Genomic DNA, 14,502 nt, shown 5'->3' with positions numbered 1-14,502 from the left:
TTCCAAACAACTCTCTTCACCTGGCAGAGGTGATATAACTGTATATAAAAATACACAGGTGGCCTCCTCCCTTGTGCATTGCTATTTTTACAGCTACTCACAGATATGTGAATGTGCTACTGTTCCTCTAATTGGGGAATGCACACAATCTCTTAATGGATCAAAATGGATATCATTTTATAGTGCAATATATAACAGTTATACAGCAATGATGTTATTCATATGCCTGTTAGCTGATACATGATATACACAGACATTAATTGTGTTCTGTGCATAGGCCCCGAAGTGCCATACCTGTTCTCATTTGTATACATGAAACTCAGTAGTCTACTTTAGTTTGTGCAAATTAATTGTTCTAAGATATAATCGACATACTTCTTCTGACTTAAACCTAAAGTAAATAGGCTACAGTATAGCTCACTAAGCCCAGAGAAAGATAGTTATTTGCTCTGTGTGGGGACTGTAGTGCTAGCTACCTCTCAAATCTCTGTTTTGTGTTGGAGATCTGTTGAGTTACTAATACGTGTCTTATCTCCACTTCATAATGCGCAGGCGTGATCCAATCTAAGCCTAGCGAAAAGCTGTTAGATTCAGAACTCGACCGTCGTGTGTTCGAGTCTGTTTCCACACTGTATTCCTCGCCCGAGTGAAACAAAAGCCACCGACAGCCTACTTTTTGGAGTCTTCCTCAAGGGGAGAAAATGCTTGCACGTTTCCTTGGTGACTGATCTCCACGAACAACAGATTTCAACCTGTGGATACTGCGTGGCGTGCGCCAGTTTCCAGCCATAGGGATCCGGGACGCTATCCCCTCTAGCCGGCTGCGTGCTTGATTGTTTCCCGGCGTCGGTCTGTGGCGCGCTGTGTGGTCCAGTGTCTCGTTTATGAATGGCCCTGACATGGAGGAAATTCCGTTTCAGAAAGTCAAAACTCGGCGGAAGAAAAGCCACTGTCCACCCGGCGTCCCTCTGACTACCATTGCATGCGAGGACGAGTTCGACTGTAAGGAGCTGGAGTCTCTGTTCCAGAACTACAACCTAAAGCTGGAGCAGACGTCCACTCTCAAAGCCCTGGCGGTGCTAATCATCATGGCATCGACGCTGGCCGTGGTGGAGTTGCTTTCCGGGCCCAATCTGACCATCTCCAAGGGGTCCCATCCTGTCCACTGTATCGTCTTCGTATCCCTCTTCATTGTCACCAACGTCAAATACCTACAGGTGACCCAGCTCCAGCAGATCGTCAACCTGACCTTGCTCTTCGCCTTCACCTTCTCGTTCCTCTGCTGTCCCTTCTCCCTCGGCGCGGTGGGGCTGGAGCCTCCGACCAACCCGGAGCAGGGCATGTGGCAGCTCATGCTGGTTACATTCGTCGCCTACTCGCTCCTGCCCGTGCGGACTCTGTTAGCAGTAGTGTTTGGAATAATGATTGCCATCTCTCATATCATTGTGACAGCGACCTCCGTGACAGTCAAGACGCAGAAATTATGGAGAACGGTAAGTGGGTGCATACTAATTTGTATGTGTGTATACATAGTTAACCACCAGGCTGTTCAAGGCATGGGTAACGGCTTTTATGAAGAACCGATAAGGGATAACATCCGCGAGAGGAAGCAATGAGTAGGCCTATGTCAATATGAAGTTCAGCACTGTCAAACTGGACAGCGACCGGCAGCTTTTCATACGTTTACATGTCAGTCATTGAGCAGACGCTCTTTTCCAGAGCGATTTACAGTAGTGAATGCATACATTTTCATACTGGTCCCCCGTGGGAATCGAACCCACAACCCTGGCGTTGCCATGCTCTACCAAGTGAGCCACACCGTACTACAATGTCTCGCTTGTGGAAGACCTACAAAATTAAATTCTTAAATTAAATATATTTTAGGTTTATATATATAATGGTTTAGATTTATGTAGAATAGAAACAACTGTGAACTCAAGCCATGCATTTTTTTATAACGAGCGTGTGCTGGATGTAGGCCTACAGTAGGCTGGTAGACATGGCAAGGCTCTACAGTAGCTTGTAGAAAGTGCAAGGCTGTGCGAGATGATGAACGGAGAGGTGCTCAGTAGCTCAATCTAAACTCGGACTTCAATGACGTGCAGCGGATTGTGATAACCTCTACAGACAGGAGAGCAGAGGGGTATCTCACGAAGTAGGGTTGAGGAGTTAATGAGGTAACTTTGGTCAACTCTGAGTTCAATTCGAGATAACCGGCCATACGAAAGTGTGTCACCTTTTAACAGGTACATTTCTATGACAAAGATACCTTCAAAACTAACCTGCCCCGGGACAGGCCAACTCACCGCTAACTTCACTTACCATGAATGAAATGACAGCCACGAGTTGAGGACCAATGAAATCAGATTCCCTCCCTCTTGCAAAGATTGCGTCATCATCCCCTTAATTTGAGAGATGACTGATTACATATTTTATTAATTAACGTTGGTTTGTGTGTTAAAAAAGAGTGATGTTAAAATATATCACATTATATGGAAAGCCGTTTTAACATATATTTATATATTTTTTATATTAATAATTCATCTTTTTTTATATAAATAATTAATTTGTTGATATCAATAATCATATGATAATGACCTTCATAGGGGCTGAATTCAATTTGCATGCTCCTACATACAGTCGCTAGTGAAAGTCTACACACCCCTTGCAGTCTTCACATTTTGCTGCTATAAAATGAATTAAAAAATGGATTACATTTTATTATTTTCCTATAGATCTACACAACGTACTGCTCTTTTTCCAAGTGAAAGAAAAATATAGAACCTTTTTTCAAAATAATAAAAAAAATAAAAATATAAAATGTGTTGGTTGCATGTATTAATTGAGTATGTCTCACAGCCCATTAGTTAATACTTGGTGGAAGAACCTTTGGCAGCCATTACAGCTGTGATTCATTTGGAATAAGATTCTACTAACCTTGCACAACTCTTGGGGCAACATATCCATTGTTTTTGTCAAAATTACTCAAGCTCAGTAAATTTATTGGGAATCATTGCCAGACAACAATATTCAATTCTTGTCACTGATTTTCAAGCAGATTTAGATCAGGACTGAGACTACTAGACCTTTCAGGAACACTCAGCACCTCTTGGAAAGCCGTCTGCTGTGTCTTTCGAATTAGAATTAGTTTAATTGTTTCGCTGATTATAAAACTATGGCAGGTTTTTAGAAAACTATGGCAGGTTTTCCTCTTTATGTTTTACCTGTCCTTTGCTCCTTTCATATTCATTTTGATCCTAACATACAGTACTCCCCAGCCCCTGCCGGAAACAAGCATATTCATCTCATTCAAAATCATTCACACCTGTAATGGCTGCCAATGGTGCTTCCACCAAGTTCTCCTATACGCTTCATGCTGTATAGGGGACTACATCTGCAGGCATCCCAACAACTACATAGTTAAGTTCTTGGATGACACCGCTGTCCTCGGGCTCTTAAACAAAGGCTTTGACACCACTTGCTACAGGGCAGAGATTGAAGGATTCGTCAGCTGGTGTGATGAACATACAACTGAATGTGAAAAAAAACTGAGGAGATGATCCTTGACCCTAAGTCCATTGGGGACCACAGCCCCATAGTGGTAAACAGAGAGCACATTGAGCAGGTGAACTCATAGTACCTGGGAGTCCACATTGACAGTGTGCTGTGCTGGCACATCCGTGTGGAGAGTGTGCTCACGCGTTCAACAGCACTTGCACTTGTCGACACAGGGTCTATTGAGTCAACCAGAAGATCATGCTCCTCTTTTATAGATCCACAATTGAGTCAGTCCTACCCTACGGCATTGTTACATGATTTGGTAACCTGACAGTGCAGCTCAATGCCCACATTTTGAGACTGACCAAGACAGCAAGGAAGATTATAGGCATGACACTTCCCTCCTCGCTCCAGGACATTTTTTGATGAGACCATCATCAGACTGGCCAGAAAGGTCATATGGGACCCCACTCACGCACTGAACACAGAGTTCCAGCTGATGCCATCGAGGAGGCGTTACAGGGTGCCTATATGCTGGCCAAACAGATATAAACATTAGTTTGAACCCCTGTCAATAAAACTGCTTAACAGCAGGGCAGACATAGAGACTGTAGGCGTTCATCATGTGTTATCATGCTTGCTAAATAAATGCCGGCGGAAAGTGGAGAGCGAGCCTTCAGCTTTGTGCGTTGTGCCCGGCACGTGCGACCTGCCCGGCACGTGTGACCTTTCTGTGAATCTGATTGGTCAAGACACGCACAGAGCCTGCAGCAGCACTCTGATGTGAAGGACAGAGAAATTGTGCACGAGTTGACAAATCATGAGGCAAATCAGTAAAAAGAAAAGCACTTTGCTCCTCTTTTTAACGCTTTGCGTCAATAGATTTTATTAAATTAAATCAAAAATGGTGTGCCATAGTTAATACTTGGTGGAAACATCATTGGTGAATCATTTTGAATAAGATTAATATTGTGGTGGCAGCATCATGTTATGGGTATGCTTGTTTCCGGCAGGGGCTGGGGAGTATGTTACCGTCAAAATACATTTGACAGATAAAAAGTTAGAGGAAAACCTGCAATAGTCTGCTGAAAACCTAACCTTGCAATAGTTTTATTTTTCAGCAGAACAGTTACACAAATTCTAATGCTAAAGACTCAACACAATGGCTTTCCAAGAGGTGCTGAGTGTTCCTGAATGGTCTAGTAGTCTCAGTCCTGACCAAAATCTGCTTGAAAATCAGTGACAAGAATTGAATATTGTTGTCTGGCAATGATTCCCAACCAAATTTACTGAGCTTGAGTAATTTTGACAAAAACAATGGATATGTTGCCCCAAGAGTTGTGCAAGGTTAGTAGAATCTTATTCCAAATGAATCACAGCTGTAATGGCTGCCAAAGGTTCTTCCACCAAGTATTAACTAATGGGCTGTGAGACATACTCAATCAATACATTGATATACTCAATCAATACATTGAAAACATATTTTTTCATGAATTTGGACATTTTTTCCCAAAAAATGTTCTTACACTTTTTAAAAAGAGGTGTAATTTGTGTAGATCTATAGGAAAATCATCAAATGTGGTCATCTCTTTTTAGATGTCATTTTAAGGCAGCAAAATGTGAAGACTGTGCAAGGGGTGTGTAGACTTTCACTAGCAACAGTATGTAGGAGCATGCAAATGCAATCCCGCTCCCATGAATGTCATTATCATATAATTATTGATTTATATATATATAATATAATGATCAATAAAAAAATCAAGAATTCTAATGATCGATAAAAAATAAATCAATCAATGAATATATGTCAAAACCGCTTTCCATCGGCACAAATAAAAATGTGCCACTGACTCGCCCTGATGGATTGATGTTTCAACATTGTCTCAATGAAGCGTTTGGCGTTCGACTAGCCATGTGCGACATGCATGCTCAGTTTCAAGCCTGCTAGAGGTAGCGGCCGAGCAGTATCCACTAGAGCCTATAGAGCTGTGTCTGTCTCACCCCATTGACTTCCAAATAGCCTGTGTGACTGATATGACTTGGGTCTATGGTATGAATTTCAATATCACACAAGACGTGGGAATAGGGATCATCTATGAAAACACACTCCCATTCAAATGTACCATTCCCCATTTATATATTGCAACTGCCTATGTCAATTATGAAAACACAGAGCACATTATCTGAAAATGGAAAGCCTCTTCACTTATTATACTTGTTCTGAAGCACATCCGAGATTTACTGGAATCTCACCTTTGAGATCAAGTGATCAGCCACCATGTCTGATGGAAAATCAAGCTGATATGAGAGTGTATGTCTAATAATTTGACCCAACCTCATATCATCCTACACCGCCAACACAGAGTGAAACAAAACAAACAGGACCACACAGAGAGAGCAGGCAGACAGTGTTCAGACAGGGTTCACATATGCCTCTGTTTCATAGGGAATATCTGGTCCACTTAAGCCTCAGAGGATGAGGGTAAAACATCCTTGAGCAGAACCAAAGTAGGCCATGGTAGAGGACCTGAACCAGATATCAGACAACCAGACAGAGTGAAACAAAACAAACAGGACCACACAGAGAGAGCAGACAGACAGTGTTCAGACATGGTTCACATATGCCTCTGTTTCATGGGGAATATCTGGTCCACATAGGCCTTGGAGGATGAGGGTAAAACGTCCTTGATGCAGAATCAACGTAGGCCAAGGTTGAGGATCTGAACCAGATACCAGACAACCAGACAGTTAAATAAAGGGCATTGCAAAGCTAGATAAGTTATTTCAGGACAGAAATACCTAAAATGTCTTGACAATCTCAACAAGTTCTCTCTCTCTCTCTCTGGATAGGTTGAGCTCTATCAAATCAGCTCTAGTTCTTCTCCTTACAGGTTATGGTTGTGTGTGGTTTTAGTTTTTTAGCATGTGGCCTATAATATCTCACGCCTGTAGCCTGTACTGTATGTGGGCCAGGAAGACTGTGTGAAGGACAGTGCTAGCAGAAGCAGAGTGCAGCCTGGGGAGGGAAAGCTAATCCCTTAATCCTGAAGATGAGCTCAGCGGTGTAACCGTACAGGACCTATAGACCACCTTCTCTTCAGAATCTCACTGTGGTGTAAACAAGCCAACAATAGCCATGCTTCGCCTCAGTCAGAGAGAGAAGGACTTGGGCTAGACTCTTTCTTTCCCCTCTCCTGATTAGTCACTGCAGCCTTTATTTACCTGACTTCTGTTATAAGAGTCCACCAACACACTGACGGATATTCGAGGGTCGTCGTCTGTATGGCAGTCTTGTGAGACCAAGGATTTCTTGTGCCTTGGGGGTCAGGTCAGATCCTCGTTTATAACAGTTGGTAGTCAGGTTGACAGTATTAAGCTTGCCCTCATCAAATACAATCACAAACCCTACAGTACAGTACTGTATAACTAATCAACCCATTGGCTGCTGTTGCCTGTATTGTGTTTTCTAAATGCTTGTTCTCGCCACCAGTCATCATACTCTATCAATTACCTATATTACAGTAGACTTTGTAAACACCAGTGACCAATCCCCAATCAGGGTCTGTGGAATAAATTATTCCATGTTGAGTATTGCTCCTGGTGAGGAAGGCTGGCTGAGGTTATACAGAGTTTTAATGGACTAGTGTGTGTGTGTGTGTGTATTTGTGTATGTGTGCTTCTGTGTACAGGCCTTGTTTTGTTGTTGTAAAGGTCACACTGTGCCAGGACCAGTCATGCCCAGCCACATGGAAAACACTCACTGTTCCAGCCTCTGTTGTTCTGTTGTTCTGTTGTTTTCTCTCCTACATGTCCTATGCTCGGCTGGAAGCACAGCTTACACACACACACACACACACACACACACACACACACACACACACACACACACACACACACACACACACACACACACACACACACACACACACACACACACACACACACACACACACACACACACACACACACACACACACACACACGCGCGCGCCATGACCCATCTGAGCCAGGGAGAGGTTGGCGTGTGATAGCTGAAAGATGGCCTACCTATATGAAGCAGAACACTCAACTATTTCACCCAGACAGACACTCTCTGTAGTTGTCTGCATCGCTGGCTTCCAATGATGTAACTCATCATACACACACACACACACTGATAGATTGATAGTTTCCAAATGTGTAATAAGACAAGACAAAGCAAATACGTTATTTTTGGCTTCAAAATAATGTTTGTGAATGTACAGTACAGCTGTTCTCTCTTCCTATATCTATACAGTGCATCAGTCTGTCAGTGTGCTATGTGTTTAGGCCAGATGGTTTCTGATGCCTCAGCTTCACCTGGCCCTTCATGCGTTAAAGGGGCAATCTGCAGTTCAAACAATAACAAGCGGACAACCCACCACTGAGGGATGGGACTGGAAAATTGTACCTCTCTACAATTAATTGACAGAGCTATGGATACATGGATACATGGACTGACCATCCATGATAGTTTTAGTCATGTTTTGAGGCTATACAGTGCTTGTTTTCAATTACATTGTTTCCAGACAAAAGGGGTGAAACAAGCTTATATTTGGGGTTCTGATGGGATAAGACAATTGAACTAAAAATGTTTAAGTTATGTTCTTTAAAAATCTATGGGTATACAGCATATGTGAATTTAGAAGTCCAAAAATGGATGTAGCAATCACAGATTTCCCCTTTAAAGATATAACGCAGGTAACTATCAAAATGAAGGAAACACCAACATAAAGCGTCTTAATAGGACATTGGACCACCACGAGCCGCCAGAGCCACCAGAACAGCTTCAATGCTCCTTGGCATAGATTCTACAAGTGTCTGGAACTCTATGGGAGGGATGTGACTCCATTCTTCCACCAGAAATTCCATAATTTGGTGTTTTGTTGATGGTGGTGGAAAACGCTGTCTCAGGAATCGCTCCAGAATCTCCCATAAATGTTCAATTGGGTTGAGATCTGGTGACTGAGACTGCCGTGGCATATTATTTAAATAGTTTTCATGCTCATCAAAACGTTCAGTGACCACTCGTGACCTGTGGATGGGGGAATTGTCATCCTATGGGCGCATAGCCATGTTATCTAGCTACCTGTCAAAGTATAGTTTCACTATCACCATACTGTATGTACTTTGTACAATTATCAGACAGTCAATACATGTATTTGCTATTTAAGACAGTCTTTGCCTTAAGAACGTAGTCCTGTGTAGTTCAGTTGGTGAGAGCGTGGCACTAGCAACTCTAAGGTCATACGTTCAATTTCTGCAGGGATCCTATGTCACTTTGGATAAAAGCATATGCTAAGTGGCATAATGTTGTGTTGTTTGTTGTTTGTGCTTGTAGCTGGTGGCCAACACAGTGCTGTTTACCAGTGTGAACCTGTCTGGATTGTTTGTGCGCATCCTGACTGAGCGAGCCCAAAGGAAGGCTTTCCTACAGGCACGCAACTGCATCGAGGAGAGGCTACGCATGGAGGACGAGAATGAGAAACAGGTACAAACACACATGCACGCACGCACGCACGCACGCACACACACACACACACACACACACACACACACACACATTAACAGAAGGCATAAGGTTAAAATCACGTGTATGATGTCTCATTTATGCATGGCTCCTTTCTTCCCTCCATTCTCTTTTTTTTATCACACTTGGTGACTCATTCACACACTTTTTCAATTCTGTTTGATACACCACCTTTTTGTCTCTCACTTTTCTTATCTGCACCAGCACCAACACTCTCTCCTCTCCTATTCTCAAGTCTGATACAGTATAACTTTCTTTCCTTCTCGTCACTCTGTCTTTCTTTTCTTTCTTTCTTTCTTTCTTTCTTTCTTTCTTTCTTTCTTTCTTTCTTTCTTTCTTTCTTTCTTTCTTTCTTTCTTTTCTTTTCTTTTCTTTTCTTTTCTTTTCTTTTCTTTTCTTTCTTTCTTTCTTTCTTTCTTTCTTTCTTTCTTTCTTTCTTTCTTTCTTTCTTTCTTTCTTTCTTTCTTTCTTTCTTTCTTTCTTTCTTTCTTTCTTTCTTTCTTTCTTTCTTTCTTTCTTTCTTTCTTTCTCACCCACACACACAGGAGCGCCTTCTGATGAGTTTGTTGCCAAGGAACGTGGCGATGGAGATGAAAGAAGATTTCCTGAAGCCTCCTGAAAGGATCTTCCACAAGATCTACATCCAGCGCCATGACAACGTCAGGTAGGACACCCACCCAATCTACAAACTCCCAACCCAGCGTCAGGGTGAGAAAGTTGGCATTGGTTCATTTAAAACAACTCAAAACTCCCCACACATATTGCCTACACCCTCTTTGACTCATTTAGCCATGAATTAACAGACTGAGACATTTTCTCCTCTTAGTCATTTTCAGCTAAAAGTAGAAGCATAAATACTGTCTGGTTGTGTTATAATATTTCCACAAAAGGAAACCAAACATGCCCTGTGGATGTAGCTAAACTCAGAGATGGAGAGAGAGTAACACAATCTAACATTACGGCAGAGTGCTTTGTCCCAGAAAGACCCTGCATCCAAATCCATCGTTACTGCAGAATGGCGATTGATTGTAATATTCATTCCTTGCTGTGTTTTTTTGTATCATTGAAATATACCCCCTATCCAACTCAAGGTCACTTGCATAATATTATATTGCGTTTCTAAATAGAGTAGTTCCATCATCCATTCAGTGCCTTGCTTAAGGATACACTGTCCCTCACAGGATTAGAACCGGCAAGTTTTGGTTCCGTGGGCGAAAATCTAAACAATTTTTCACAATAATAAACTAACGACGTGAGTTGTAGTGAACGCTCCCCCAACCTCAACTCACGCCAAGGTCAGGATGCCGCCATGTTTTGGCCGGACCCAGGGCACTATGCCATGGCCCATGGGTGAACATGACAACTTCTGGGAGCGTCACATCTTATTGGGTCCCTGGGGAAGGGAAACATGGCCTGGGGAATCATAGTTCCTCTAGGTTCCAGTGAAAGGTGGATTAAGCAACGCTCAGTGAGCAGTAGACTCCTCCGGCTCTTAAGCAATATCCTGCCTTGGCTGCCAAACCAAGCCCCCTACTGGCTGAGCTCAAATTCTCACGCTCCGTGTCCTCTAGAATAGAGCTTTAAACTCCAGTTATAAGAGCATCTTATTACCTGCTCACGCTGTCTCCTCTAGATTAGAGCTTTAAACTCCAGTTAAAAGAGCCTCATACCACTAGCAATCCACTATACCATTACCAGTGTATTTATAGACACATGTATGAGTTGGGATGCTGTTGGGTTTGCTAAAGGGTTTGCTATTGTAATGGTTACGTTGGCATTGAGCAGAGCTTCTTGTGAGCAGACAGAGAGGAATTGTGTCTCAGTCAGTGGTGGGTGTCAGTTTTTGCCAAATGGCATTAGCTTGCACAGAATGTTACTGGCCGATACACTGTGGTTTCGCTGGAGGGGGACCAGCGATTTATTTAGTGGGTTCACTGAGTGCTTCTTCATGGACTTCAGTATCTCTTCCACTTCCAGAGGGCTTTTTTGGAGTCCTTTCCTCCCTCTCTCTCTTTCCCTCCCTCCATCATCCCTCTGTATTCCCTCCCTCCCTCCCTGTCCAGTAAACAAACAGCCAGTGATCAATTAGAGGTTTGTGGGTGGATCTGCTTTCATATGATTAACCAGCTTTGATGTCTAAGTAATTTGTTTACACCTTCCCCCCTGTCCCCGTCCTCTCTCTCCATCTCTCTCTCTCTCTCCCCCGCCCACTCTCTCCATCTCTCTCCCTCCCCCCTCTTTCCATCTCACTATCCCCCCACCCCCTCTCTCCATCGCACTCTCCCCCCGCCCCGTCGATCCATCTCACTGTCCCCACACCCCCTCTCTCCATCTCTCTCTCCCCTCATCCTCTCTCCATCTCACTCTCCCCCCTGCCCGTCTATCCATCTCACTGTCCCCCCGCCCCTTCTCTCCGTCTCTCTCTTGCCTCCTGCCCCCTCTTTCCATCACTCTCTCCTCCCGCCCCCTATCTCCATCTCTCCCCGAGACCCCTCTCTCCATCTCTCTCTCTCCTCCCTCTCTCTTCCTTTATGTTGTCAGAGGGGCGTTGGGGCATTGAGGTGTGCGGTGGGAAGTTTGCTTAGCCTCGGCATTAAGCCTCTGCAGTGGAGACTAAACTGTATTGCATAAAACAGTGTGTGTGTGGTGGTTAAGCATGGACACATCTCAATGGAGTGCTTCTGATTGCACTACGCCTCTCACTGCACCAAAGGGCTTTACTGTAGGCCTTATTCACATGCAGTTAGTGCCCACTGACGATCCATTATAAGAGATCCAAGCATATTGCAGGGGGTGGATGATAGGATTTGGGTGGGCAGTAACTGCAAAGTAAACAATGTTACAGCAGTTTAGTCAATACGTTATTATTATCTTCCACAACTGTGGGCGTTATATGGTTTAAAATAAATCAGATCATTAACCCTCATACTACCAACATATTTTACATACTGTACATAGATTACCAACGGGGGTCATTTTGACTCCCAAGTAGAAACTTTTGGAAAAACCAACAATCATAGCAAAATATCAACTGAAACTATTATAAAAACATCATTAGACATGTAAATAATGTTATCTGATGAAAATAAATCTAAAGAGACTGTTATTTTTGCTAAATTACAATTCATTCACATATTCTGTTAAACAGAAATGTAAAGATTTCCCTTAAATAATGTGCGCTTACTATCCCCATAAGTACTAAAAAGACGATTTACCATAATTTAATTGTAGTATCATTTAAAAAATAATAATTCTAAATACATATTTTGACAAAAACGACTGCCATTTTAAGGGGCAGTACACCAACATTTAAAATATACTTAATTCTATTGACAAAAAGTCATTCATCCAATGATCGTTAGAGTTTTAATTATTTACTTACCCCACAGCCAGCATTAGCATTGCTGCTAGTGAAACAAGTTGCACATATTGAATAATTATAGGAATTCTGGTATTTATATGACATTTCCCGTAGAATAACTATTTTTCAAAGAATATACACCAATACAGCACTATGTGTACATTTAGAGGGTAGCTGGTTTCTGTATGACAGTTCTACCAAGTATTCATACCACTGACAGAATTTGATGAGCTGTTTTGACTGCAGCCTAGCATAAATGTAAGGTCATTTTAACCTAGTTCTGACAAGTTATAACAATAGATGAGTACATAAGGTGCTCCATCTCTACAGGGGATCTGTCTATCAGGTCAAGATCACTGATACAGGTCCCCCTCTATGTATAAGTTATTATTGTCTCCAGAAAAACCGGGATTCAAATAAATACTTTTTGAGATTTGCCCTAGAATAACTACTTTTCAGAGAACACACACCAGTACAGCTCTCTGTGTAGATTCAGAGTGTATCTGAGTTCTGTATTGCAGTTGTATCAAGTATTTATACCATTGGCAGGCCTTGTATACCATTAGCCGATTTTTATATGCGCGAAAGGTAATTTTGATTTTGTACAAAGTCATACAGTACGTGGGATAGAAAAGTACAATCGTAGGTGAGTACACAGGGAGCAATATCTCTGTAGATGATCTGTCTATCTGGACAATCTCTGTAGATGATCTGTCTATCTGGACAATCTCTGTAGATGATCTGTCTATCTGGACAATCTCTGTAGATGAACTGTCTATCTGGACAATCTCTGTAGATGATCTGTCTATCTGGACAATCTCTGTAGATGATCTGTCTACCTGGACAAGTTCACTGATACAGGTTCCCCTCCACCCTCTGCTGGTATGGATAACACCTTTGGGCTATGATAAAAAATATGCCTCTGAGGTCAAAATGGCCCCAGTCGGTAGTGTGAGGGTTAAGGTAGCTTGGACTATTATGATATGGTGCTGGTGTGGGCATGGTGTGGGAAGTTACTACACACTTAAATATTATACAGTACTAATAATCCTAAAAATAAAACAATTAAAATATGAAGTGTTGCAAAAATTAAAGGCAGCTCCACCACTTTTCATCATCAAATATGAATTATCTCCAGCACCAAACCAGTGTCTACATAATGTGAAAATGGCGCGTTTCTATGATCTGTGATAAAAACATAAGAAGAAAGGTCCAAAAAAATGCTTCTTTGTGCCATCACAGGGTAGGATTTAAAGTAAGAAAAACAAGAATTTTCAAAACCTGCAATGTGTTTCTAGCCATAGGGAGGGTATTTTCTTAACGTTATTTACAAAAAATCTTCTATAAAACTTAGAAATATGCCATTTTCACATATGTAGACACTTGTTTGGTGCTGGAGGTAATGAATATGAGGCTGAAAAGTGGCGGAGTTGCCCTTTACTAAGTAAAACCATGATATGTTACAGATCATAACCACACATGAAATGCCAGCAATAGTGTAAGTCTTCTTGATATGGGCATCGGCTTTGTAAACTAGATAATGTAATACTGTGTAGTCTAATTTAATAGATGCTTTCAAATGAGATTGTATTTAGTCATCTCTCAATTTACAGCACAATAATCTGTGTGTGTCTGTTTCTGTTGCAGTGAGGAGAGGGAGAAAATAAGGAAGAGAATGTGCACTGGTGTGTACAGAATTATACTGGGAAAGAAAGAGAGGAAAGTAGAGATGCAAAGAAAATTGGGAAAGCAATGCATCAGACCCGTTTGCCTGTTTGTGAACTAACAATGTGATGACAGCAAAAAGATATCTCAGTAGCATTATCCAGTCAGCAAAGAATGCCATCTGCCTCATCCTACCAAAAGAGGCTTGCTTTATCCTTGCAGCCTACAAACCAATTGTCTGCCTCTTTCATAATTTTCCTTCAATTCGCAAGTAGCTGAATGTTTTAGACCAGAGAAAGTATCTCAGTAAGCGAAACCGCGCCCCTCTGTTTCAGTATCTGTAGCCCATGTATCTGATCCTGCCTGGCCAACGAGAGAATGACATTTAGTATGACAAGCCCGTAGCATTAACTCCCTAAAGTCGATGTCC

General features: G+C 42.1%; 1 protein-coding gene across 1 annotated transcript in view; it reads left to right on the top strand.

The window, feature by feature from the left end:
* Positions 1–588: 588 nt before the first annotated feature.
* The window catches only part of LOC106569164 (adenylate cyclase type 1), a 54,569-nt gene continuing 40,655 nt past the window's right edge, over positions 589–14,502 (top strand). Inside the window, exons 1-3 of the mRNA XM_014140214.3 lie at positions 589–1,493; positions 8,858–9,007; positions 9,592–9,710. Coding sequence (XP_013995689.1) covers positions 885–1,493; positions 8,858–9,007; positions 9,592–9,710 — 878 coding nt within the window. The 5' untranslated portion in view covers positions 589–884. The remainder of the gene's footprint in view (positions 1,494–8,857; positions 9,008–9,591; positions 9,711–14,502) is intronic.

This window comes from Salmo salar, chromosome 14 (genome assembly GCF_965601325.2).
Source record: "Salmo salar chromosome 14, fSalSal1, whole genome shotgun sequence".
Classification (NCBI taxonomy): Eukaryota; Metazoa; Chordata; class Actinopteri; order Salmoniformes; family Salmonidae; genus Salmo; species Salmo salar.
Note: the sequence above shows the minus strand (reverse complement) of the source record. Positions and strands in the feature narration are given on the sequence as shown.